General features: G+C 41.8%; 1 protein-coding gene across 2 annotated transcripts; it reads right to left on the bottom strand.

Moving 5' to 3' along the window:
• Positions 1–162: 162 nt before the first annotated feature.
• On the bottom strand, positions 163–26,600 carry rab11fip3 (RAB11 family interacting protein 3 (class II)). Of its 2 annotated transcripts, XM_085416147.1 has the most exons (14): positions 23,700–26,600; positions 17,601–17,694; positions 14,930–15,006; positions 11,484–11,656; positions 7,857–8,057; positions 5,867–6,004; positions 5,014–5,049; positions 4,778–4,871; positions 4,365–4,609; positions 3,886–3,967; positions 3,026–3,163; positions 2,711–2,866; positions 2,460–2,600; positions 163–2,384 (listed from the first exon to the last, which is right to left on the bottom strand). In XM_085416147.1, the coding sequence occupies exons 1-14, from the start codon at positions 25,293–25,295 to the stop codon at positions 2,271–2,273; spliced, it is 3,285 nt and encodes a 1,094-aa protein (XP_085272273.1). In that variant the 5' UTR covers positions 25,296–26,600; the 3' UTR covers positions 163–2,270. The 2 variants fall into 2 exon arrangements, with proteins under 2 accessions (XP_085272273.1, XP_085272274.1); XM_085416148.1 differs by lacking the exon at positions 5,867–6,004.
• Positions 26,601–27,370: the final 770 nt, after the last annotated feature.

Here is a 27,370-nt window from a genome sequence, read left to right as displayed (position 1 = left end):
AAACATTATATAACTTTGCTTTAAACTCTCAGAATTCGGTAAATTCACCCATAGATTCATTCACTGTGAATTAATCACCTCCCCTCATGAATTCAAAAATGTACAAATATATTTTCAGCAGAACAGATCACAGATCAGAGTGTAAGTCGAATAAATATCTGCATGTGATTTAAAATGAGAGAAAAGAGAAACCCAAACGATACTGTACACGCTACATGCTAGAGAAGAGTACAGGCAGCCGTCTCTCAGCATAAGACGAAAAGAAACGCTCTTATTTTTTTTTCTCCTGACTATAAAAATACCTAGAATCTAGAATGAGTGTAGAAAAAACTTTACATGTACAAGTCATTTACATCCAAGGCCATTTTTCATGGAGTGGCAGGTGAAGAAGAGGAGCGGTGAGATAGACTTCAGAGGTGAACGTATGAAAAACAGGAATTCATTTTAGCGTGTGTGTGTGCGGAACGCCATGCTGTTTGGACAAAAATACCCCCCTCCCCCCAGTCTTCATGATACGAGTCCAACAAGATGCCTGGCATGTAAATCCAACTTAAACATCCACTTTCAGGTCAGAGGGGGAAAAAAATGTCCATGTGTTTGAAGATGGCTGCAGAGTACCGATGAGCACAGAATCAGTCCTTGTTCCTTCTTGCCGTCCTCAATTACAGCAATAAGGAGAAACGTTTTAAGCAGAGGAAATGGAGAGCAGCTTTTCTTTAACCTGTCCCTTCAACCCACCCATCAATGTCCACTTCATGGGCCAGCATTATTGCTACCAAGGTCTGCCACTTCTCCTCAATGTTATATGCAGATTAGGTCTGGCTGACAGTCAGCAGAAAGCTCATCTGAGCTCTCAATGACAAACTAATCTGAAGTCATGGCTGCAGGATTTTTTTCCTAAATAAACTCAATTTGATGTAATTATATTAGAGCAATGTAACACCCTCCCCCAATACAGCATGAGTGGGATTCCTTCAGGAACAAATCCCACACTTGACAATCTTCATTTATGATTTCATCCCTTTACAATAAACATTTTTTTCTATTCCATCAACAAAAACAATATTTAAATCAAAATGTAGTGCAAAAGACAAAGTCTGGATTCTTCTCAGTTGTCATTTGTAAGCGTTTCAGTCACAACGACATTTCCACTGACAACAAATCGCTCGTGAAGGAAAAACAAAAACTGATAAGCTTCCCTGTCGCTTTCACTCAGCAAGAGAACGCAGAGGTCAGGTGGGCTGGACTTCACTGAAGCCAAACTACAGTTTCCACCATCACTCGCCAGCTTCCCTTCAAGTTCAGTTCAAGTGTCTGGAGAGTTAAAGTCAGTATACCCAGCCTATACTTTGTGCAATAAATGGGAGATATCTAAATGCTTGTGCCAGTGAGTGATGGGAAGCGTAGTGTTTCCAGCCCACCTGAAGACCTGCAGGACCCTGTTTCATTGTAAAAATAAATGATATAAAGCACACAGATCACTTGAAGGTTTCAAGAATGTTTTCCACTCCTAGTGTTGCCAAGCTTCTTCCAAAACCAGAGCAAAAAAGGGGAATGTTGAACACATCAAAAACACCCCCCCCCCTTGAGGCATTCCTTGTCTGCGACCCAGCAGAAGTTCCCTGGAAAAGACGGCTGAGCTCTGTTAAAGGAGAGAAGCGCGCGGTGCTACGAAGCACTGCAAACTTTTAAAATGTTAAGGACAGATTCTACTCGGCTCCTGAGCGGCGCTTCATACGGCTTTTGTTTAAAAACACGATTCAGCGCGGCTCAGATGATCTGAGCCATCATGCTGCCACCATCCCAGCAAGCCTTCGCTGACTGAACTGAGGCATGTGTAGCATAACTAATGAAGACTGATCACCTTTTACTTAAGGCCTTTAGGTACAACTGATCAGGTTTTAGCTCTAGCATCGTTTGGAAAAGGGGTTTCTACTTTGTAGGATATTTCCCTCTCACACACATTTACACATTCATTCACTCAAACGGGGAATCTTGGGTCCCTCTAGCCACCAACATGGACGTCATCAGAACCCAAGTGTTATCAGGAAGGCCGACACAGACGCTCACAAAAAGCACAGACTCGATGGGTACTTAACCAAAAATAAACTAGCTTATTTGTCAACGACAGCCATGAACTGTTTGTTAAATCCTCTCTGATGGGGGGAGTTGGGCGTTACTGTTTATTTTCTCCTTCCAGAATATTTTTATATCCTCTATTAGAAATCTCCAATTTTCTTAATTGCAGTCCGTAGAGTCCCTCTGGCTGTTTATTTGACCTCGAGGATGGAGGGGTTGGACTCCATGATGGCCACGATGATTTTGTCAATATAGTCCTGGAGCCTGTAGTTGATCTCCTCCTGCTTGTGAATGGCCTCCATCAGCTGGAAACAGAGAGAAGCAGAAGTGAGGGAAAAGCCGACAGCGAATGCGGTTCACGACTTCTTTCCTCAACCTACCTCTGTGCGAGACACAGAGTTGATCTCTGCAGCCAGGGAGTCAGAGAAGGATGCAGACATCAAATTCTTTGCTCCTTGGATGCTCAGGTTGATAATCTGGCCGTTTAATTCGTCATTCTGCTCCTTAAGAGTACGGTTGTCCTGCAGAGATTAAGTCAGACACTGAATCCATGCAGCTGCTAAATTATTCCCCTCTCCATCTCAAAACCGCAAAGACAACAAAAACAGCAGAATGAGGATTCTTTTGGTACCTGTTTGAGTCGTTTTATTTCCTGCTCCAGCTCGGCTTCACGGGTGCGGGTCTGGTACTCCTGCAGCCCTGCTCCAGGTGAACGTCCTCTCTTTGCCTCAGCCTCCAATTTGTACAGCTGTAGGTGCTCAAGCTGTTTTCGCAGATCTTCAATCAGCTGTGGCACAAACAGATCAAGGATGTGAGGAAAAATCATGTTAATGACAAAAAACGAGATGATGTAAAATTTTAATATGATGGGATCTAGCTGTATTCTGTTTTTTATATTTTTGTGCTACGCATTTCAAACGGAGAAAAGAAACAAAACATGTCTGACCTCCTGCGTGGACTCCTTCTCCTTCTGGTTCTGGTGGCGCTCATGGCTCAGCTTGTCGGCCATCTTCCTGCGAGACTCTGTCTCCTCCATCAGCCTGTCGGCCATGGCTTCAGCCTCATCTTGCAGCTTCCGCTTCTCCTGGAGAAGGAAATAAAATAAAAAATAAAGACGTGGGGAAGTGTTAGCAAGAAGAGACAAAAACAATTATAAAATGATTCCTTGCAAGTGTCACAGAAATGGCTTCTGCATAAAAGAGGTTAATGGTTCGTTCCAGCAGTTAAAATGTTTTTGCTTGTAAATTTCTGTGGAACATATTGTGAAGGTGTGTTTTATCTGGTGTATGAGATGATTTCGTCTTGGCACAAAGAACAATTTTTATGTTGCACCGCTATTATCACGAGGTTTGGGTGTGATGGCTGTGAGGCCTGTGTTTGATAATCACACAAAGGATTTTAGTGAGCCATCTGCAGAAGTCTGGTTTGTGTACTAGCTGTACAAGGTATTTGTTGTAAGTGTAATATTGTGCAAATTTGTAATGTATGGTGTTCTAATTATTTAATTTAGAATGCACAAGACTATAAGGTTATTCGTCTAGGACCTCTGAAGTGACAGGCGGCCACAAGGTAATTTTTGTTAAAGCACATGTGTTACTTTTAAGTGACTGAAATGCCTACAGCCTTTGTGTTTTATGTTTATAGTTTTCACGGCGTTCAATAAATAGAAGCAAAGCGCCCGTCTTGAGGAAGCCGTGCCTGTGTTGTCATTTCGGAGCTACAGTCCCTACAAGTGAATGCAAGGGAGATATTATGATAGGACCACAAAAGAGAAAAGACAAAGCAACGTGACAATGATGTCATCACCTCCTCTAGTCTCTCGATGTTTGCTCGAAGACAAGGAACGCAGGACCTCAGCTCACTGTTCTCCTCGTCCAGCTGCTGAAGCCTGAGGAACAAGCACAGATCTGTCAAAAGTACACACCAAAACCAAAAACTCCACAACAGCTCAGTTGATTAATATTTAACAATCTGACTGCACAAGGGGAAGAGAAAAAAAAAATAGCATCAGTGGAAGATTATTGCCATATGGTGGCAGTGCAGAGCCATGAGTCCTCCAATAAAAAACAACAACAACCTCTTCTCACAATGAGCAAGGCTGTTATAAAACACCATTAAATATAAACGACGCAAAAACCCATCTGTTGCAGGCACAAGGGATCAAAGTGCATTTATAATTATAATTACAAGCAGTAAATTAAATACAGTAAAAATCTATATTTTGATATTTCGTGGAGCCACAAAGGTGTAAAAACACCCATTTCCCCCCCTCGCAGTCTCCTCACCTCGCCTGCATGTTTTCGATCTCCAACCCTCTCTCTCTCTCCAGCTTGCTGAGGGCCTCCTTGTGACGCCGGGTTTCCTGCTGCAGTTCCTCGTCAGCTTGGAGCTCCTGCTCCTTAAGCTGCTCCTCAAAGGCATTGGCCCGATGCACCAGCTGAAGGTTCTCCTGGCGAAAGCGTGCGTGCTGCTCCCCTGAAGCCTCGGACTCCTTCTCCAGCTCTGCCACTCGGCGCTCAAGGAGGAGCACCTGGACAGTATACACATTTCACAGTTATTAAAAAAAAACACTTGTTTTGACTTATTAACAATTATACCGATCGATCTGGCTGCCAATAAATGTTTTCCTCCTTTCTTTCACAACAACTGTAACAGGTGAAAACTGTTGCAGCTCACTCGGCGTAACCACAACTGTCACCTTGTCTGTGATGTCGTTGTCAGCCAGCTCCAGGATGTCCCGCGTCAAGTCGCTCATGGTGTCCAGAGTCATTGAGCTGTTCTGGAGGAGGTGTCTGCATGTAAAGAGCAAAAACATCACTCCATCTTATCCACTCATATTTGATAAACAACTGCTTCCAAAAACAACCATTAATTACAATAATACTAGAAAAGGGAGCTGATATCTACAGAATACAGAGCTAAAGTTTGGCTTACCTCGCCACTTTCTTGCTGGATAGCCGCTTGCCAGCGCTGGATGGGGAGACAGAACAACAGGAAAAATGGTCAGGAAGAGAAAACGATGAAAAGGAAAGAGACACCGCAGCTTGGTATCCCTATCCAACCCCTCATCCCTCTGTCTACTAGCAGATCTACTAGCAAAACAAAACATGTTGATGAATAATAACTAAAGCTACAAGGGATTCACACACCACAGCACTCTGAACACCAACAAACCAGCATGTATCAATCGTACCCAACAGGTGCTGATGTAGGATCAAACAGATTAACACACACCCATGTGAGTATTACAGAAACCTTTAAAATAAAATAGCAATTTCAGCACTTGGCAAAAATGAATTACATACTTGTGAATTTACAGTTTGTAAATAAACCAAGTTTGGGAATTACTGGGTGTCTGTAATATGGATCCGAGTAAGTCGGAATAAAAGCAGGATCCTTCACTTGACTAGCAGAAGGATTCAGTCAAAGTCAAATGAAGCATGAAGTCAATGATGTGAGGAACGAAAAGAAACTCAGACACCACTCAGCTGTGATTATTTCATACTGCTAATGTCTCAAATGAATGAAACGTGAAAATCAGACTATGATGCTTATTTTCAAATGAGCATTCTTTAAGACTCACAAATCATTTGTTAAGATGGCAACGATGGGAAAAAAAGAAAATCAGCAATGTTATTCTATTAATATATACTACATGCTAACGCTGCTATCCATCATGCCAATGTCATGCAATCATCATGACAACATGCGTGACACTGCATCTAATCGGCACTGCACACACAGTCACACAGCTTATACCCAGAGGAGGTTGTGAATGACGTGTTACCTAGTCATCTCTAGGAAACTGAGGCGAGTGGAGAGGTCCTCGAGACGACTTATTTGTTTGTGACACTGGCTACAGAAAAAGTCCAGCGCCTCCTCCCTGAGGAAGCTCTGAAAGCAGCCAGGGGGAGAAGTGGGTGCACTGGAAAGAGGAAACAAGGAGGAAGAAAAGGAAAGGGAGGATGTGGTGAGTGCTGGACAAGTAAGGGGGTGAACACAGGTGGGAAGGGACACCACTGGGGTATCAGAGAAATCCACAGAAGAGTTTGAAAAGAGTGACAAGTGAAGGCTGCAGTGCTGAGAGGAGACGTGAGACAGACGGCAGTGTGGCTGTGACTCGTGCTCTGGATAGTGTAAGGAAACAAAACATCTCTTAGATAAAGACTGTGCTTATCTTTATTGAGTGATTAGACCCATTCCATTAATTTGCCTGCCTGAATTTTATTTCCTTGCTGCTCTCTGCACATCACGTCTACCAGCTGCTGTTTATTCAGGGAGAGTCAGACCTGAATTACCTAATAAACTGGCACCCGTTTCGGTTCCTGGAGGCAGAGAGGCTGCGTTACACGACAGACTGAGAGTCACTCGATGGCCATATGCAGCATTATACTGAGCAATTTTATCCTGACAGCGTGTTAAACGATGCCCACAGCGATGTGTGTTTGTGCAGAACAGGACTAACCCGACAGAGTGTGCACATGTACTCAGTACGGTAATATGTAGATAAATGTGGGGGCGTGTGTGTGTGTAGGCAGCAGTGATACATGCGCCAACAATGAGCATGATTTGCTCAAAACACGGTGACGCATTCACACCGAGTGGGTGAAGCTTGTGGGATGCGGTTATTTTCTGTGTATGAGATTCGAGTCTATCCACTAAACAGATTTTTACTCAACTTGTATGGGAAAAGATGCACTTTCTGTTTAAAAATATTACATAAGTATATAAGCTCTAAAGAAATATTAACAAAAATCTAAGAATTATAATACATCTATAGTGATGTAGCCTTCCTCTAATGTTAACAAAGGCTTTACTAAAACAGCAGGAACTGAGTGAGGCTGTACTTGACGTCTTTAATAGTGATAACTGAAATGGTATTATTAGTGCCAATCCAGTTACCCCATCTTATTTCTGCATTGTCAGTAGGCTACAACAACTAGGCAGTTAGCTGTTAAGAGCTTCCTGGCAAGTCAAGTCACTGAAATATCACCCAAGCGGATATTACACATTATCCGGCTTAGAGTCTCTGATGAGAAAAAGAGGAGGGGGGAAGGGAACAAATGAGCGGGAAAAGGCTAAAACAGGAGCTTTATTCAACATAAAGGTGCAGAGCGTGAATACGTTTGTGTCTCGTGCCGTTTCTGTTTTTAAATGGGCACTTTACACAGCTGGAGCCTCTTAAAGACGTCTAAACTCAGTGCAACAAAAACATCCATCTTTGTCTGACCTGCACTAACAGATGCCACCTTTAAGACACACTGACTGAAAACACATTTAGTCCAAGGATACCAAGAAGCATCCAAAAGAGAAATAAATCCACATTTTCAGTTTTGTTACAACAAGCAGAGTTAAACCAGAATGAACTTTGTGTTCAGGCCATCTTATCTTTCCCTTGGCAAGAAAAGAAGGCAGACAGTGGTGGCAAGGATGTCTCCAGATATGTCTTATCAATGCTTGACCTCAGTGTCTTTGTTAAAAGAGAAACATTTTCTCTGAAGAATGTAAAGATACGCATCAGGGCCTGGACAGCACATCTGAGAATGTGACAGTCTCACACCTCTTATCAGGAAGGGCTGATAAAAATAAAGCCATGATTTCACAGCCTAAATTCTCATAGATTCATGTCGTTTAGAAATAACCTTTGTGCAGGTTACACTTATTAATGGCTTCTCAGATCTACAGACTTTGGGTTAAAATTTGAAATAACTTGCACTACAAATAACTTAAATTTCGGGAAGCCTGAGTTGAGTTGTGTAGGGAAGACAAGCTCATACCTGGGGGAGCGCAATGCTGAGCCATTGACTTGCTCAGGCGTCTGTGTGAGATGGGAGTCACCCTCTCCCTCGGGCCCTTCTGTGGTGCTCTCCAGCAGCAACTCTGAAGTGTTACTTTCCCCAAAGTCCTCAAAGTGCTCCTCCTCTCCACCAATGACCGTCACCAGGGAGTGGTTATGGAGCTCTGAGTTCAGGGAAAACCTGAAACACACAGTGGAAGAGTTGCTGAGCGTGCCCACAGGCGTAAACAACAACACTGTTAATGTCAAGTCCGAGTTAAAAAAAGAAAAGAGGAAAAAAAAAAGTGCCAGGTTAAGACAGAAGTAACATCTGTCTGAGCATAAATAGCCACACTTCCATAAACTTAACAAACCTTAATCTCTAAAGCTCAGAATCTTGGATCTAACCAGATCAAAACAAGCACAATTAATCTTTCCCCGAGAAGAGCAACAGTCTGGACAAGTTCGATCGCTCGTCTTCAAAGGTAATCTGTTAATTCACATTAATCCCGAGGCCTGCTTTTGGCTGAAACAACATGTCTTGTACTCTGTTAATGCAAAACCTCAAGGGCAACACCTGAGACATGTGACTGGAGTCTTTGTGGTGTTTAATGTGGGTCAAGCTTACTGAAAAACCTGAGACTTTCACCCACATGACTGCTCTGGCTGTTGTGTGCAGCAAAACATAATTCAGGTGGAGGGCTGGTCTTAAGGACTTTATAGTAAATTTGAGTTACAAAACAAGATTTACTTTCATGTACCAGGAAAGGTTCAGAGAAGAGCTTTCCTGTAGTCCAGCAGGATGTTGGAGGTCTTAAATGTGCACAAACACACTCTTACAGGAAGAGGATGCCTAAATCAGCAGAAATCTCTGCTTTTTCAGCGCATTGTGACATGATTTGTTTTGCTTATTGTCTAATTCAAAGCCAACACTCCTAAGCACTCTTAAGAAGTAATAATTCAGTTTTAGCGAAAAAACACCAAAACAAAAACGCATCGAGCTGAACGGATTAAATTGAACAAAACCAATGTTATTGTTACTCACCCTTTATTCAGGCTCTTGCTACTTGGCCCCATATTGAGGTCCCTCGCACAGAGAGACGGTGACGAGAGAGAACGCATTTTTAAGCGCCCTCCGCTGCCCTGGCGTGAAAGCCTCGGAGCAACTGGAGTTAAAACCCCTGACAACCAGAGTGGAATCCTGAATTTTCACAGTTTACCTCAATCTAAAAACAAAAACCACCACTCTCCAGTGTGGAGAAAACAAATCCTGCGGAGCTGCAAGTTGCCAGCGCTACATGACGGATGCTGCTGCCGCAAAGACTTAAGGCCGTGTACTGGTAAAGGCTGACTGTGAGTGGCTTAATCAGATTTGAAGCTAAGCAATGACCAACAGACAGCCCTGCTGACTGTCCAAGGGCCAAATGTGTGTGGGGGACACAGGGGTAGGACAGAGAAGGGAGGAGGTGGCTAATCCTGTTAGATTCTTAATCCCCACTTCAGTGCATATACTCCTATCCTAAAATCTCTTTTGAATGCAGACTCGAGCTAGGGTTCGCTCAGCTAACCATGCTACATGGCAAAACCTCAGCTGACGTAGCGTCCACTTAGTTTCATTTCATCAGTAATGCTCACAGTAAGCCAAAGATTGTATTTGACAAGGAAGCTGTATTTAAAAAAAAAAAAAAAAAAAAAAAAAAAAAAAAAAAAAAAACTTATATAGACAGTGTTGGACAGTAATAACATTTTAAATAGGACCTAATCTCCTTTCACAGGATTGATGATATCACTGGTATTACGGAAGGGTCCTTTTTTTTGGCAATTAATGCATTTCCAGTTTTTAGTAAGCAGGTGAGTAAATATAAACACTTTAAAATGTAACTTTGAGTCAGACTTAGAGGTGTGGGTGATGACTTGAGTAAATGGAGAGGCAGAATCAGATTAGCCTTGCAAAAAAAAAAAAAAAAAAAAAAAAAAAAAAAAAAAAAAAATGGGGGGAAACAACACAAAAAAAGAGCCAACTCAACACTTCCTGGAATTCAAGGTTCACACATGGAATGGGAAGTCCAAACACATCCATGTCAGGCAGTCCACTCCGATCCGTCACCAAGCCGGACAGACAGGTCACACAGTCAGCAGATGAAGCCACATAGCTGTGCACTTCCTCTCTCGTGTTTACCCTAAAAACTGTATCAACAAGAACGCTTGCATGCTGACATAAATCTCATCTGCCACAGCAACCGGCACTGTTATTTATGTGGGCCGTCATTTGAAGTGTCCGACTGTTTGAGACGACAAAAAAAAAAAAAAAGATCTTACAGTCTTTAATTCGATTAAACGAGGACTACTGACGAAAATATTAATGTGAGAATCAGACACCAACCCTCACCTCCCGCTAGTCTGTAGCTCTGGAATGCAGACTTTACTAATTTTGTCAACTGTGAGTGGGCTGCACTGGTGCTGAGATAACTGAACGCTTTACAGAGCACAACCTCAAATTTAACAGTAAAACCAATTAAAAGAAAGTCCAGAGCAAAACAATTAAACCCACATTCACCATGAATGGATTTAAAAAAAAAAAAAAAAACAAAAACAAAAAAAAAAACAACTATTTTTGAAAACACACAATGACCAATTTTAGCAAAGAGAACTTTTAAAACAACTCACCTGCTGTTATTAGAAACAGCTTTACTAAATAACCAAAGAAGATGAGTAGATCTCAGCCTCTTTTCAGGTCAGTAAAAAGACTCCTTCACTCCGACCACCGTAGGTAAAGAATAGTAGAAGGGCTTTCTGTGTTCAAGGTTTCTTGTGCTTACACTGTGCAGATTCCAAGTTATCTCTGAATAAGCTTTCCGGTTCAGTCATACTAAAAACACTAACAGTGAATGTTCTCACTGATTATGAACCTTCGCCCCAAATACTCTATAGCATGTATGATTTCACTAAGAAAAATAAAAGTAAGAAAGAAAAAAGCTAAAGAACATTACTGATGTTCTGCCAGCGAAGTTTTGAGGCAATACTGAAGCTTAGAACAACAATTTGGCCAAAACAACAAAAGTCTTTATTACACAGAGTTACTAACTAACCTTTTGTCTCCTGTATGGATGAAACCATTTTTGAAATTTACCAGCACATAATTTAAGTGATAGCAGGTAAATCAACCACTGACATCTATACTTAGATATGAAATACAGGTGTCTCCATTAAGGACAACACAGTAACGCATGGATGACCTCAGGGGAACTGAAGGCATTAAGTTAGTCTATTGCCTCTCTTTAATCTGCCTGTCTGCTGACCCACATAGAACCCAAGTGATCCAGTGTCACACACGAAAGACCCATAAACCACATGATCTGTGTAAAAGGGCAGTGCAGGGCAGCTCCAGGGCTAACCCTCAGCTAGAGATTTAACACACATTTTTGGGGGAGATTTCTGTACCTAGGAGCCATTACAAACATGATTTCTGCATCTCATGACAAGTGGAATAAAGGGATGATGTATGACTCAAGACACTGAAGTTTACAATCCAATTTTCTCAGCCTTGAACAAACACACAAGTTCTTTTTTTTTTCCCCAGGAAATAAAGGCATAGCAGCCAACACTGACATGAAATTTATATACCAACCTGTTGCTGCCATCTTCAGGGTCGTGTAGCGTGGCCTCGATGCCGCTGTCCGTCTCCACATCCTCGTGCATCTCAGGAGGTACAAGGGCCCCCGTGTCCTCATCAGTGAAGGTCTCGCACTCACTGTAAGTGCTCTCGGAGCCCAGGTATGCACTGTCTGTCACCTCATTTTGCTGCAGTCACAAAAACAGAATAAGGTTGCATTACAGGAAAGCACTCAGGCGGTAAACTTCCACATCCATCACAATTTTAATAATTTACTGGAGTACTAGCTGGGCATATTTATGGGTGGAATTTAATATGCGCAAATATTATTTTAGTTGGCCGAATGTAAGTATTAACATCGAGCAAACACTGCCCCAATACAAAGTACTCACAGTGCTCTACACATTTCTTATGATTATGAATTTGAATGAGACTAACCACCATGGTGCTTTGGTTGTTTTGGGGAAGATAAATAAGATTGTCAGTTGTTGTTTATTTGACACACACAAACTACAGCTGTCAACAAGGCAGTCATTTCAAAGATGAGCTAATCTTGAATATTCCTGTCTAGCCAGCAGGTACTGATGCCAATTAAAGCAGCGAGCAAATAAATCTCAGCACATAAACAGACTTCAGAGACTGCTTCTGATGGCAGTTCCAAGCAAAACCTGCTGCATCAACACCTCTAAGCAACATGTTCAAACAAAATGCTTTGCAAACAACAAATACCAACTGCTTAAAACTGATACACGCCAGAAAATAGACATCTGAAGTCATCAGCAACCAGAGACTCATCAGGTGTCAGAGCTGTGAAGCAATAATAAGGCAAAGGTAAGTCATGTTGGAAAATTTAACATACCAGTCTACATGGAGTATCAGAAGATGAGGGACCCTGAGGGGTATCCACCATGCCAAAAACCATTTTTCCTGCCCAGGCTCACTCACGGAAAAGCTGGCCTGCCATAAGAGCCCACTTATAACTCCTACTATTCCTTCCTCACCTTCACTCTCAGAGAGAGTGCAGAGAGCGTCAGGGAAGGGAAAAAAATAATAATACTGTTGCACACTGGGTGGTCAGAGGGGTGGAGACAGTGACAAAGTCCAAAGAGCAACAGAAGTCAGCTGTAATGCTCAATCAGCTGCTAACAGCTCTGAGTGAAAATGCCACACAATCAGCTAACAGTTAAGATTAACAATTTAATCATTCCCGGCTCGCCCCTCAGAACTTCACTTAGTGCCACAGTGTTAACGTTTAAATGATCACGCCACGTTCTGCATGTCTAAGACTGTACAGCGAACGAGGTCTCCACGTTACAACCACCTAAATTAAACAGTCTGTGTGCAAACACTGAGGGGGCAGTGTTTAACAAAGTTTCAGCTCAACAACACCTGTCATTGTCCCTGTAAAGCAATTAAAGCTGAGGTGGAAATGTGAACATCAGCAAGGGCAGAAGTTATTTAATAAAGGAAAAATGTGGTGGACTGGGTGTTGCATTTCTCTCTCATGCCAGGCTCGAGCTGAACAGCCTCACCTTGCTTGTTTTGAAAGCAAACAGGGACAGAACAGCACGGCCATTGACAGAGAGCGAGAGCAAGGGGAACTTTTTCCTGCCAGAAACTCGAGGAAAAAAAAGAAGGCCACGGACACAGGTGTGGCGTCGCCTTCAAACATTCACAGAATAAACCCCCGGACTCTGCTTATGGGTTCCAAAAACTTGCAGCCAAAGCGGCTGGGATATTTTAAGTAGAAAAAATATTATAGATAATTGCATCAAGGATAAAAACAAGGAACCAAAGTCTAAAGAGAATAAAACAAAAACAGTTAACACTGCGTGGACTGCTACAGCTAGGGTATATTCACCTCGGTGATGATAATTTACAGTTACTTTCAAATAGCCGCATCTATTGGTAGTAATTAGTAGTAATTAGGTAGTAAGTAATTCAAATGGCTATTTTTTGGAAAATAATAAAAAGAAATCACCCATAAACATCCAAGGAATCAACAGATATGACAAGACAAAAACACAGAAATAATACAATTCATAACAGGCTTTGTCCCTGTTAAAAAAGTACTTTGAAGCTTGATAAGACTTCTGTTGGAAATCTATGTCATAACTAATGTAGCAACCAGAAACTCCTCTTATCCTTACACTGCAACCTTTTACTCAAGTTGTTCTGGTATACGTCGACCCGACGTGTAGTTGCATTTCTCAGGATGTGCACATCAGGTTTAGAGAAGGTTGTGGTGTGGGATTAAAATGCGGTTCTGGTTATGGCTTAAGTCACAGTGTAGACCTGATGCAGAAGTATGATTCCCATGCAAGTATGTCATCTACCCAGTTTATGTGCACTCATTTCCTTAAAGAATATAACAAGTTGCTTTCTTAACTACAACTAAAAGCTTTCCAACAAGTGTGAATCCATCTAGACTCACAGATGGCCAGACAATAAAACACTGCTCCCACCAGCAGTATCTCTTATCTTTTTCCCCCCTCTCTTTGCAAACATGTAGAGCCCTCTCGCTTCCTTCCCTTTGACTGGCTGGCATGTCTTGTCATCTATAGAGAAGTCTCACATCTACGAAAAGCAAGACCTCATCTGAAAATAAACCTTAAGCAACTCAGGTGAAAACCAAGCTTTCACATGTAAAGCCCTTACTGTGCAGAGCAACTTGTCAACCTAGTGGATTCATTTAATGCATTTAAATTTAGTTTGTAACAAGGCCATGACTGTAATTTTAAGCCTCAGCTGTCAATCAAGTGAAGCTCTATAACAGTTATTGTGCTCAAATTAGATTAGCCAAAATAAAAAGTACACAAAGATCAATTCTGTTTTTATTATTTATTTATTTTTATATCCTAGTATTTGTGAAGAATGCTTAAATATTTATTCAATCAGTCTCTCACATACGTGACTGCACTTCTACACAACATCAAGAGAGGGCGCCGATACCATGCATTGTAAAGCCACTAAAACAACAGTCGTCCTCCAGCACAGCTCGAGGCACACATAATAGCAGAAACCTTTCAATTCTGCAGAGGCCAGCAAAAATGATTGTTAAATATACAAGTTTCATACACCAGAGAAGACAGGAATTCTAGATATGCTGCCCACAACAGTAAAGAAAAAAAAAGAAGAAAAAAAAAGTCCAGAGACATGAAAACAAGCTCACATTCCAGCTAATTCAATATTTGTCAAAGAATACTCAAAAGCCTCGCCGGCCAGATGCTATTTAGTGTCAGCCAAACCAGGGTGTTCAACCCGTGGAGCATTCATAGAGCAGTAATGATAGCTCTGCAAGCCACTCGGTGAATTACAGTGGGAAGAGTGAGAGTACACAGGGAGTTCAGCCTGCAAGCTTCACACTGGGCTGCTGCATGCACCACCAGGAACTGACAGCACAACAGCTGGACCGCATGCACAACTTGAGAGCGACTAAGCCTCCCTGTATGGCTCCTCACCTCATCGTACTCCTCTTGACAGCCGACAGCTCCATCCCCTGGACTGTAGTTTACACTGTATAGCTGTGGCTCCGGGCCTGCAGATGTGACAGGAGGAAGACAGGTTTAATGTGTACAGAACAAACAAAGCCAAACAGAAAAGAAGGCTCAACAAACACGAGACTGGTCTGCACAGTACAATGTCCATGAGAAAGCAGAGAGCCAGGATGCAGGATTATGTCTCTGCAGGTGAATGAAACAACTGAAGGAAAATACAATTAAAGAAAAAAAAAAAAAAAAAAAAGACACCTGCAAGTGTGCAGGTAAATTATCACCAATGGATTCAGGTGTTTATGTAAATGTTGTGCACAATTTGGGATTAAAATTGAAGAGCCTGTCAGCTTTTGTTTCCCCTTACATGCACAGCACAATAACAAAACTGCATTTATTTAATCTATTCGTGCCTTACTTTGGTTCTATTAAAATGTCAGTCTTCGGTTTACATTAACATTTCTCTATTTTTTTTTTTTTTTTATAAATAAACCATGAAACCTGCTTCTCCCTACAGTGGTAAAAAGAACAAACCTCCATTTAATTAAATTATTAGCCTCAATTTGCAAATGAGTAAAGGTGTCACCGTTAACAAAGATTCATTTTAAATGTTGACTTTTAGAGGGGGGAGAAAAACAGACTTAAGCATTTTAATCAGCACATTTCAGAGTCTACACCTGAGCTGCCCTACTTGTATATTTACAGTCAGCAATCTAAGAGTGATTTGACAGCAAACATTATGTAACTTTTACAGACGTTTGAGGGGCTACAGAATGTCAAGCGACTGGTACAATAAAACTGTAAAAAGGGCAACAAGCAACCATATCCACTTTATATTTGTCAATAAAACCCTCCACTGAAAGCACCAACAGTGCAACCTGAGACGGACCAACGACAGTCCCATCAGCCATTGCGGCTCCGTATCTAGTAAACAGAGGAATGAATAGCGCCCTGCTGGGAGAACAGAACACAAACAGTGTCCTGGCAGTAGACCCAAGGGTTTTTATGCAACCCTTTGCTCTTGGAGACTCAGACATTGTGGGCTATTGAAGCGAAAGGAGTGCACAAAGAATGGGCCTGAGAAGCAGGCTGCCCACCTGTAGTCTCTTGGCATCATGTAAAAATTTCAGAGCACAAATATTTCTAGGCAATGTTTTGTTGTTCCAGACATGCCACAGCCACTATGGGATACAAGGCATTTCCATAGCCTGCAGACTTCCCTTTATTAAAAAGGTACAATTTTCCGTGAGGAGTGATCCAAAAATGGAAACAAAAGAAGAAAGTTGAGTGAAGCTTATGATGAACGTATACGCCAGGCTGGGACCCGAGGGAGCAGATTTTGGCCTCCGTTTACAACAAGAGGAGGTCACTGCTGGGGTAATGAATACGACATGGATGCAGTGGCTCTAAATAGGAATAGTTTAGCTGAAAAGTGACAAGCACACTGTGATTTTGTTAGCAGTGTGTGAGCAACTTGGGAAGTTAGATCTTCACACACCAATGAGAAACTTTCTCCTAGGAGGAAAAAACTGATTCATTAACCACAGAGCTAGACGCACCTAAAGTAATGGAGAGGCAGTAAGGGAAACACAGGACAATACTAGTGGCCAGTTTCAACAATATCATCCTTGTTCCTTGAATACGGTATGTGCACTAATCAAACAAAAACACCAAAACAAACCAGAACGACTCTGCTCAAATGACAGGAGCACAAAAACTGCCTATTAAACCAGTTACTTGAGACTGCTTGAGCAGTGAAATAAGAGCATCTAGTAAGAAAATGTACACAAAAGCAGAGTTTACGTTGAGATATTTATCCTTGGATGCAAATATAGGCAGTATCTGTCCTTTCTTTGTGTTTTCATCACTGTACTCTGCATCAACAGTAGTGACTAGTGGGAGAAAAATATAGTGGGGAAAACTGAGAGGACAGGGCAGAGAGAGAAGACTGTAAATAATTAAGATGAACAGGACGCTCTGCCCAAACCTCATCTCTCCCTCTGCCAATCCCACTCTGAAACCTCACCAGTCAGCCCATGTGTCTGTGCATCTAACACTTTCCAGTGCATGACTTATTAATGGTTTGAGAAACTGGATATATGCAACCTAGAAAGCCTTGGGAATGAGTTCTTCAAATCAATAGTCCGGGCAGATTGAGGCATCAGTTTCACTGCTGCAATGACATCACCACACACCCAGCACTCTCTCTTTGAACTAATGTCCACTTTTGAGCAAATGTGAACGTTAATTCAATATTTGGATAAGATTTGATTTTGATGTTATAACAAACCCACAAAAAGGATTAGGAGTTGTGTCTGATCTGAATGAGAAACTCAGGATGCAACATGCCATCTCTAATGATGTGTGCTCAGGTATGAAGCAGGGTTTTTTTTTAATGCTTGAATAATTCATAGATTATTGTTAAGTGGCTTCACACATACACACAAAATAAAGGTCAGACTGGACTGAAATGGACAAGTCTGGCTCTTTGGAAACAAAATGTAAAGAAATTGGGGCAAGGGGTAGCTCAAGAGATTTTTTGTACAAGTGTCTGAAACAAGCAGACGTAGTGGGTCCACAAAAAGAGGGTACTAAGGAACAAGTTTACAAGGAAAACAAAAGGAGATGCGCGATGACTCACCTCCATTGCTAATGGCAGAGATTCCACGGTGGAAATCTTCAAAGCTGATGACACCGAGCCCACTTGGATCCAAAAACTTTGTCAGATCCTTCACCTAAAGAGGGACACAAACAAGAAAGATTTCACTACACTGACATCATAAAAGCTCCCTGTCATAAACCTACCATATGTTCAGCATGGATGCTTCAGGGAGATGTAATGACTGACATAAGGGGAAGTTTTCCACAAAGAACGACAAACTACTTAGCTGCAATGTTTGCATACTGACTTCAGTGGGTGGGGGGGGGGGGGGGGGGGGGGGGGGGAAAGCACACTGCATTCAAAATTGCTTTGGGCTTCATAAAACTGTTAAGAAGTCATACTCAGGATCATTCAACTCATTTGACAGTTTAACTGCACAATTACACAAGCTCCATTTTTGATTACAGGAGCAGAAAGTCACCAATAAAACACTTTAGAGCTTGAGAAGAAAAATCAACTTTTGCAGATGTAAAGAGTTTCACTTTATTGAATTCTGGACAAGTTTATAAGGATGTTAGCTTTATAGCTTTTTTTTTTTTTTAATAAATCTTTTTAATTTACCAAGAGGGCTTGTTTGGATAGGTTATCTGGCTTCCAGAGATTTAACTTGGGAACTAGCTATCAGCAAGAGTACCTCACCCTCTGAGCATAAAATGTCACACATGGGGGAAAAAAAGACTAACACATGATTGCAGCATACTTTCAAGCATGTAACAGAATTAGAGCAGCTGGGTGGGAGCACCAGCGACGTGAGGTTTCTGTGGTTTGGGATCACTTCTTCTCTGAGAACGTCAGCACAGTGTGAACATGTTAAAGGGATTGCTGTTCTGTGCGTGGCGTCTCTGGAACATTTTTTATATCAGTTACACATAAAAATAACTTGATCTTCTTAGCAATACTGAGCTCCTACTCAAGAGGCTGAGAAGGTTGAAACTACTCAAACTGACTCTGTCAAGCCTGTGGCTTATGATCTGGGTTTGATTAATTAAATCCAGCTGTACTGGGTGAGAGAAGGGGAGTGAGTGGTATCGCTAAATAAGAGTTCATGCAGCAATGTTGAGTTCAAGCATCCAGCTCATCCAGCAAGCTTGTCTGCAATGGTGAACCCTTTTTCTTACAGCAGATTTGATACGCTCACCATTTTCTAGGTTTAAAAAGAGCACAGATGAAGACAGTTTTTTGTACTGAACCCTAGCAACTAGGAATCATTAGGTTTTCCCCCCTTACATTTTTTTTTTTTTTTTTTTTAAATAAAGTTTTGGGGTTTTTTTTGTTTTGTTTAATCATCCGTGCCTCTTTGGTTCTCATGCACTAAAAAGTTATTGGACAATAACAACAAAAAAAACAGAAGGATAGATTACCAACTAAATGCTCTGTTCAAACAAGACAAACATGCAAAGGGTACTACAGCTCGCTTCTAAAATAAACAAAAACTACATCCAGCAAAAAATACTGGGTATAGCTAGCATAACACATGTGTGCTACAACTATGCAGTCACATGAAAGCAGGGCCAATCCTCACTAAATACAGCAAAGTATTTTTTGTCAGAAATGTTGATCAATAGTAGGACCCCAAGGGCCGAAGCATAAGTGCGAAAAACTGCCGTTCCTTAAATGACCAAAAGTCAATCCACACAGACTCTCTTCACTGCACCCTGCACAGTTAATGAATACAGCTTGCTAACCACGACTGCTAGAGATAGCTGATAGCTTAGCAACCTTTCATCCATATATAGTAACGTCTATGCGCTACAACAGCTAAAATGCTAACATTGACACTTCAAAATGTAGAATCCAAAACCTCAGGCACAGTGGCTTTGTGCATTTAAAAAAACAAAACAACATGGACAAAGTACCTACAATGCATGAGATTAACTTTCCCATCTCTACAGCATAAATAACCAGCCTGCTGCTTTTAGGTTCCATAGGTTATTACTCCTTTCATAAGGGTGAACTTGTTTAATAACTTCATCCATTTACATTGTATCCATTTACACATTTTACAGTAGTGACTGCTTTAACTGACAGTAGGTTGTAATGCCCGCTGGTTGTTCTAACAGACCATGCAAAAATACTCCTTTGATGGTAGAAATTCTAGCATTTTATTTGCATGCTATCGGGCTTAAATTAGAAGTTATCTGAATCACCTGATAAATTGACACTCTACACACTCTCGAACACTTCTAACTAAACAAAACCAAGACGGTGACAGGTGTAGTGTAAAAACTGGGGCTTCAAAACACAACCACAAAACAGCAAGTGATTTCATGTATGCAAGTCCACGGAAGAAGAAAAACAAAGTGTGCTTTAGGTCAGCGTAAGGTGTTTTACTGAAGCTTTTTCCACATCCCAACATCACAGAACATCACAGCTCAGAGGAAACGCTTTTATTCCACACAGCTCTTCACAAACACCTCTTTCTGGGCAAGGCGAGAAAACTGAGGTGTGAGCGGGGAGTTAACGAGCATCAGTGGTTTCAGTGACGTTTTTGTGCACGTCTGATATAAAAAGCAAAGAACAGCTTTTGGGTATCGTTTCTGTGGCATTAGAAAAAAAAAAATGCACCACTGAGCCGAGTAGGATACGCTACTGTAAAAACCTCCAGTGCCAAAGCTCCCAGATCAGTTTTAAGCTACTATCCTGTGGAAAGTGTCCATGGCCTACATTTCAGCTGTACAGCAGTGCCAGGCCCCTCAGGTCTTGTTAGTGGAGCCTGCTGGCTATTCCTAGGTCTAACCTAAAAACTGAAAGGTGAATGTGATTTCATTTTTGCATCAACCTATTAACCGGGCAAAGAAATCAGATTATCCTCTTCTAAGACTCACATAACTTTTATCATTGTCCTTGTTTTGACTGTTGCTGTTCTCTATATGACCTGTTTTTCTATTTTAAGCCTGATACAATAACATATTAAACAATAACATAGTTTATTTACATGGAACAAGTATCATACAACTTGATAAATCTATTTAATACAAAATCTCTGAAAAGTAATTTCTTTAAACACTTATTTTCCAGAAAGATTTTATATTAAATAGATTTAAGCACTTTTCATGTTTATTTGTGTCTGTGTTAATCCTTTCTTCCATTTCTAAAAGGTAACTTACATTTTTAGCTTTTACAGTGTCTTTTTTTAGACAGATGTACAGCCCTGAGACCTAGAGGAAAGACTGAGATAAAAAGTCAGATGCAGCTCAACGGTTCCACTGCTCAGCGGAGCAAAGCACTGTGGTTTTTCGCTTTCCTCCATTTGTGTCTAATCAGTGCCGGGGCACGCCTGACCGCCTCCACACAGACCACTTTTGTGCATAACCCCGATGAGAAGAATACCCTTTGGTGAGAGTGTTTCCTAAAGGGCATTTCGCAATAGTCAGTTGTCAAACGAAACTTTGATAGCCATAATCATAAGTTTGGCAGGTTCGGATGAAAATAAATAAGTAGTCTTTGTAAATAAAACACAGATGAAAACAAAAGGGAACTAAAGAGGGGATGTTTCAGGGCTTGGGGCATTCCACTGAGGATTAGAGGGGTGGTGCATAACAGCAGTGGGTGATGGGAGGGAGGCTGACCAAAGTAGGTTTGGTGATGTCGACTCAGAAGAGAGTCCCAAACTCAATGAAGTTCAGTGTGGCTTTTGTGCAGAATCAGGGTCAAAACCAGAGAGTGAGTGGGAGTTAGAAAGTCTTTTCAATAGCGCCATACTAAGACCTGCCAGACAGGACATTTATTTTTAATTTTTTTAAATAGTCAAAAAGGTTTCATAGAGTGGATTCACTACTGCAGAGAGACATTTGGTGCTCAGTGTTTCCCTGCCATGTTATTCGCAATACACTACATTTGTGTGCGGTTATAGTCGGTATCACATCCTGGAATAATTCTAGAGGAAACATTTGCATGCTTAGCATACAAACGCCATCTGAACATTCATGCAAATGTCTTATGAATACCTTCCTGGTGTTTATCAGGTGTTGGGGGTATTTGCAAAGAGAAACCCAAGTTACAGTCCTAGCTGCCAGCTAAACTATGACATAACAAACATGACACGATGAGCTTATCATAAATTCTCAATGGGCATTTTTTTATGGATCTGTATTACTTTTTGCCTTGTGGTTTTTGAACCAACATATTTAAACACTTGTGTTACCACCAAGGCCCAGGTCATAATTTCCCCATTTGGACTCGGTCAGGCATAGAGCTTATTCAAACTGCTTTTATCTCCAGATAGCTGAAATACAATGACATATCAGGGAAAGGCTTAGTCAAATATCAAAAGCACATTTATATGTGGTTCGCACTGATATGGGAGGAGAAAAACACTTTCAACACTCAGCAAAGAAACAATTATAAAGTGAATATGTTTGCCCTGTTGAAGCAGAGCTGACTTTTCTACAGATCCTTGTGTGAGCTACTGAATGATGAACTCACCTAAAGGTAACATGCTTAAAACATTCCACAAATTCTATAGATAAGTCTGTCTGCTGACTGCTCGACAACTGCAAATGAAAAAAAAATAAGGTTAGAAATAACAAGCGCGCCTAAACGTTTGCCTCCTTGGTCTCAGGAAAGGACAGAAATCTGAGAGGAGCCTCCTCTGAGGGCACATTTAGCTCATGGAGCTCTTGCAAACCAGATATTGGATAGCTAACACAATGAAAAACAAACAAACAAACAAGTAAGCCACCTGCACAATCTGGATAGCACCTTTTGGCAGGAAATAACAGTCAAACAGACCACACCTCTGGGGAAAAAAAATAACTCTCAGTGTCATAGATGTGTCAACTTTAGCACTCTCTCAATCAGCAGGTGCAACTTATTTTAATTACACCAAACATGAGACGTTGTGCTCCTGTGTCACTCGAAACAAGGTCATCGGCAGCTGGTGAACTGCACGCAAAGCACGAAGTCCCTCCGACTCAGGAAAATACATTTAATTCTTAATCCTTCACAATTCCCTGCCTGGAGAGCTGCAGATGCCTATGGCTAGACACGGGACAGAGCAGCAGCAATAGAGGTGCTTTGAACTGAGAAAGAAGAGATTAAAAAGCATTAGTGAGCACGCATTACGTTTTGTGTGTGTGTGCGTGAGTGAGTGTGTGTGTACCAAAGGTTCACAGTGTTAAAAACAAGCTGGTTAAAGTAGCGGAAATTAACTTATTGCCCAAATTTTTTGACCTACATCTTTTGAGCTGGCTAGTTTCATGCTGATATATACATATCAAAAACTGCTAAAGAAGATAATGTTAAAATTCTAATATTAATGTATACTCACTTAGGTACCCCTGACAGACAGGCCTATTTTTGTGGAAATAAAACTGAATACCTGATGTAAAGGGGAAGATAACATCAAACCAGTGAGGCTAATGGGTACAGAGACACACAGCAGCTATACCACAAGGGGTAATCCCCTAGCCACAGAGTGTACAAATGAAGAAGTGAGCATTCTGTCATTTGACATATGGAGTTTCAGGCCTGACATAACTCATTACAGACAGCATGTTTAACAGATTTATCAGAGAGAAAAACAAGTCCTGGCCTTTCAACACTCACTGAAGATAGATGACAAACTAATCCAGGCATGGTTTTCATAATAAGTTGCACTTTCAGTATTGTCTGTTACACTAAGCATTGGAAACTGCAGAGAAACATACCAGCACCTCAGCAGGGGTTAAGTTACCACTCCATTACGTGACACTGTAACATCACCTGAGCCAGCTTTCATGTCTGTATGAAGGTTTTAAACATTCACCCAAAAACCTATCAGATAAATGACCACATTTTGACAGTTGACTTGTTTTATCTGAAATAAATCTGGATCATACACATTCTAAAACACAGACATGAGACGTAGATGGATTTTAGTTTATTTAATTACCAGTGTTTTACAGGAAGCACTCCAAGTTCCTGCTAAAAATCAATACTAAAGATTTTACACATATGGAGCAGTTTATTGTGTTACACTGAATCTTACCCAACATACGGTACAAAGAAGCTGCCTGCTCAAAAATGGCAAGACTAAAAAAAAAAAAATTAAAAAAAAAAAACCTAAAAACAAAAAAAACAAAAAACCAAGCTTCTCACCTGATCGGCCCCATAGGCAGTGGCGAACTCCATGAACTCCTCAATGCGGACGAAGCCATCACCATCTTGGTCTAAAGCATCGAACACAGCTTTCAGAGGGGAGACTTCTTCCTCCCCTGCACTCACAGCTGAGACCATTGGCAGTGAGTCATCTACCACCATGTTGGAGAGGGAGACCGTCTCCACGGCCTGCTCACTAGTCCACTCAGGCTCAGAAGAAGTTGTATTTAAATCCTGAACTGAAAAATCAAAAGAGGCCACTTCATCACAGCCTGAACCCTGGAGCTGTGTAGTGTCGGCCGGCCTCTCCTCAGCTGCTGGACTGTTTTCATTCCGCACTCCCTCCTGGGGTTTCAAGTCCCAAGATTCGTCATCGTGGACCTCTTCAACAGTCAAGCACGGATCCAAAGCCATTGCCTCATTTCCCTGATTTTTGACTTCAGAACAGATGTTGTCTTCCATCAAATCCTTAGGCGTGTTTTCCACAGAGGAACTCTGACTGCTGAGATCACCCTGGATGAGGGCATCTTCAACCAGAGGCAGTGTCAGTGATGAAGGTTCGTTTAATAAACCCAGAGCAAGCAGGTCGTTCTCACCTTGTTGCTCCAAAGTAAGATTCCTAATAACAGCAGCTTCTTCATGTACCACTTCTGACTCCTCTGATGATACATCTAATGGAGTTCCTGTGTAGATAACAGAGGCAGCACTGGCAGGCCACAGGCTTAGGCTGCTGTCAAAATCTGGAACGTCTAAATCCAACAAAGGCACAGATCCTTCAAAACACTCCAGCGGTGTGCTGTGTGTGTTATGAAGGAGGCAGTTCTCAGGTAAACCTTGTAGGGTAGCGCTACTGGTTACAGGTAGATCGGTCACTTGATCAGGGAATAAACCTTTGTCTCCAATTTCAGGTGACAAAGTCTCCCTGCTCTGTAAGGGAGGGAGGTCGACCTGCTCCTTACATGGCACCTTTACCAGCTCCTCACTGACACCCTGTGGGTTTAACTCGCCTGAAGACTCTGAGTTGGGAGCAGGATGTTCATTGGAGAGATCTACTAGCAAAAATGGATCCCCTGTATCGGTCTTCACTGGAGATGATGGCACGCTGAGGGTTATTAGTGCAACCCGACTACTGAGGACTTCTAAGTCCTCCAGAGGGGAATCCCGTTTAAGAGTCAGCTCCTTTTGAGCAGAGTTTTTTCCAATCACATCAGCGAAGTTGGGAGAAAATAGCCAGGACAATGTGCAGTCACTAATTTCATCAAGTCCCTCTGTTTTTTCTGTGCAAGACAAATCCTTAATGTGAGTACTGTGGAGAAAAGTTTGGGAGATAGTGGTGTGATCTCCCTCAAACTGCAAATCTCCAAAAGAAAGATTTGAGACATTCAGGTGGTTGTCCACTAAATCCTTTTCCTTCTGAGTCTGTTGGGATATGTTGTTCTGGTCGCCATTCCTGAAGTCCAAACCCGTCTGTTCACTCTTGTTTTGACAGGGCACACCTGCATTGTCTGAATCCAGTGTCTCAAATCCAAGAGGAAATGGCTGCTCTGGCTCCCACTGCGTGTGCCCCAAAGGGCCAGACACAACTGTCGGCTCCATTTATGCTGGCTGTTCACCTTTGGAAACCTATGAAAGCTGCTGATTTGTATCTATTTATTTTTATCTCACTACTGTCAAGATCCAATCCTTCAATTTTAATGCCATGCTTCTATATGGCACAGCACATCTCTAGTGAAATTGTGAGTCAAGTGTGGAGAGCCCCCACAAGCGCTCTCCACCGCTATCATTTAAAAGATGCTATCAGATATTGTGATTTTACGAAGTACAAACTACAATAGTTTTAAGAAGATATGCAGGTTTAGAAAAAACGCCTAAGACTCTATTTCTGACTTTTAATTCAGTGGTTGCCCCCCACATCTCGAGAACAGCATTACCTAAATCTAGAAATCATACTGATTTCCTGGCCATACTGAATATGGTGCTGATGGAAATGCGTCTGGACTCACTATATCCCTTTCTGCCATGACAGGTCCGCTCCTGGTAGTTGTCAGATGTTCCAGCTTCAGCATGCTTCACTTGCGGCCTGAAAGTTGCTCAATAACGTCTCGAAACTGAACCGACAAGCACACGACTTTACAGCATCTCTGACAGCGAGGTGATATGAAACACTAGAGTTACGAATTAACGCGTTAGGTCAAGAGTGTTTGTCAACATTAGCCTTATTAGCCGATTATCTAATCTTATCAATCGCCTCGGAGGGAAGCGACGTAAGCAGCGTTACTCGAAGCTGAATTAACACCAAGCTGTAAAACGTTAACGCCAAATCTGTTGTTGCAAAGCGGCTTCCCACATGTGTCACCGACCGTCTTTCCTTCGAATGAATTTAAGCCAGCAACTACCGTTAACTCCTCCTTCGAGCATCCCACTTCTCCCGTGCCATTGGTCGGGGAAGCTGCTAACAGGCTTGCTAACGAAATTAGCCTATTAGCTGGCTAACACACCAAAAAACCCCTCAAGCTTAACTTTCGTCCTCTCTTGATAAAACAATACCAAAATGCTAGCTTCGGGGTTCAAAGGGTAATTACGTGAAGTATCGTCCTCTTCGCAGTAAAATATCACTGCCTAATTTTGATGCTGTTTTCCAGCGGCGGTCCACCTGTGTCCCTCAGAAGCCAGGCCAGACGAGTGACGAGACGAAACCGTTTTCTTTCCCTCATCAAATCCCTCCGCTGTCCTCAAAAGCACACCTGCGCTAGCGTCCCCCGCTGATGACCACAGTGAAACCAACAGGGTGTCAAATGAGGCCAAGAAACTCCATCGTTTTGGCAGTCAGACCATCGATGTTGATTACAGACGCCGAAAGCTCTCGCATCAGCATCAGCAGTGTCCCATCCTCCTCCTCCAGCCGCATACACACCACTGACGTTTCACGCACGCGTACTAAACACCCCGCAGTATCACTGGCATCATGAGCAGCCACCAACTGGGATTTATTTATCTGTCTTCTCGTTGCTTGGAAAGCCCACAGACAATTTTCAAAACACTGGTCCGCACTCATGTTTATTTACACAGAGGTCAAAGTTAAGGTTCAGCAGAGGAGCTTCCACATTATACAGAGATCAGAGTGCCGTGATCAGCGAGAGTCAGCAGGCTGCACGGTTGTCTGGGTAAAACAAATATTCCTCATATAACATATTAACCCATATAATTATGTTTATAAATTACAAACGATTGTGGAGAATTGTTTATTGGATGTAAAGTAATGTTTTGGCGCCCCCATCTGACTCTCAGCGGTACTGTGAATCCCTGTCGAACTGGTTGTTAAATTTGTGTATGAAATATACATTCACGCACACACACTAATAACGTCCCAGAGCTGGTATGGTGCATTTGTCAGGCCTTGATGAAGACTTTAAGTCACTACACATTGGTCAGTTTTACTTGCAGAATTGCTCCAGCAATAATAACATTAATAATAATAATAATAAATAAAAAATCTTACTAAACAGAGTGCTTCAGAAACTTTCCCCACCTACTGACCTTGTGTTCACTCTTGCGTTGGGCACCTGTTGGATAAGCCTTTAGAGCCATGTAAGACTTTAAAAAAATAAAAATCATTGTATGAGCATAGTTTTTTTTCCCCCCCTTGAATCAGCCACGAAGACCCAAACTTA

Source organism: Rhamphochromis longiceps, linkage group LG8, assembly GCF_057381845.1.
Source record: "Rhamphochromis longiceps isolate RC_006_pf linkage group LG8, R_longiceps_female_GT1.1, whole genome shotgun sequence".
NCBI lineage: Eukaryota > Metazoa > Chordata > Actinopteri > Cichliformes > Cichlidae > Rhamphochromis > Rhamphochromis longiceps.
The sequence above is the reverse complement of the archived record's forward strand: the minus strand, read 5'-3'. Positions and strand labels throughout refer to the sequence as shown.

What these genes read in the sequence shown, in the direction of transcription:
- rab11fip3 (XM_085416147.1), bottom strand. Translation starts at nt 25,295, where the DNA reads ATGGAGCCGACAGTTGTGTCTGGCCCTTTGGGGCACACGCAGTGGGAG. An exon ending in ACATCGAGAGACTAGAGGAG is followed by an intron (nt 3,164 to 3,885) that starts GTGATGACATCA and finishes TTCCTTCTCCAG; the next exon opens with GAGAAGCGGAAGCTGCAAGA. An exon ending in AAATAAAACGACTCAAACAG is followed by an intron (nt 2,601 to 2,710) that starts GTACCAAAAGAA and finishes TAATCTCTGCAG; the next exon opens with GACAACCGTACTCTTAAGGA.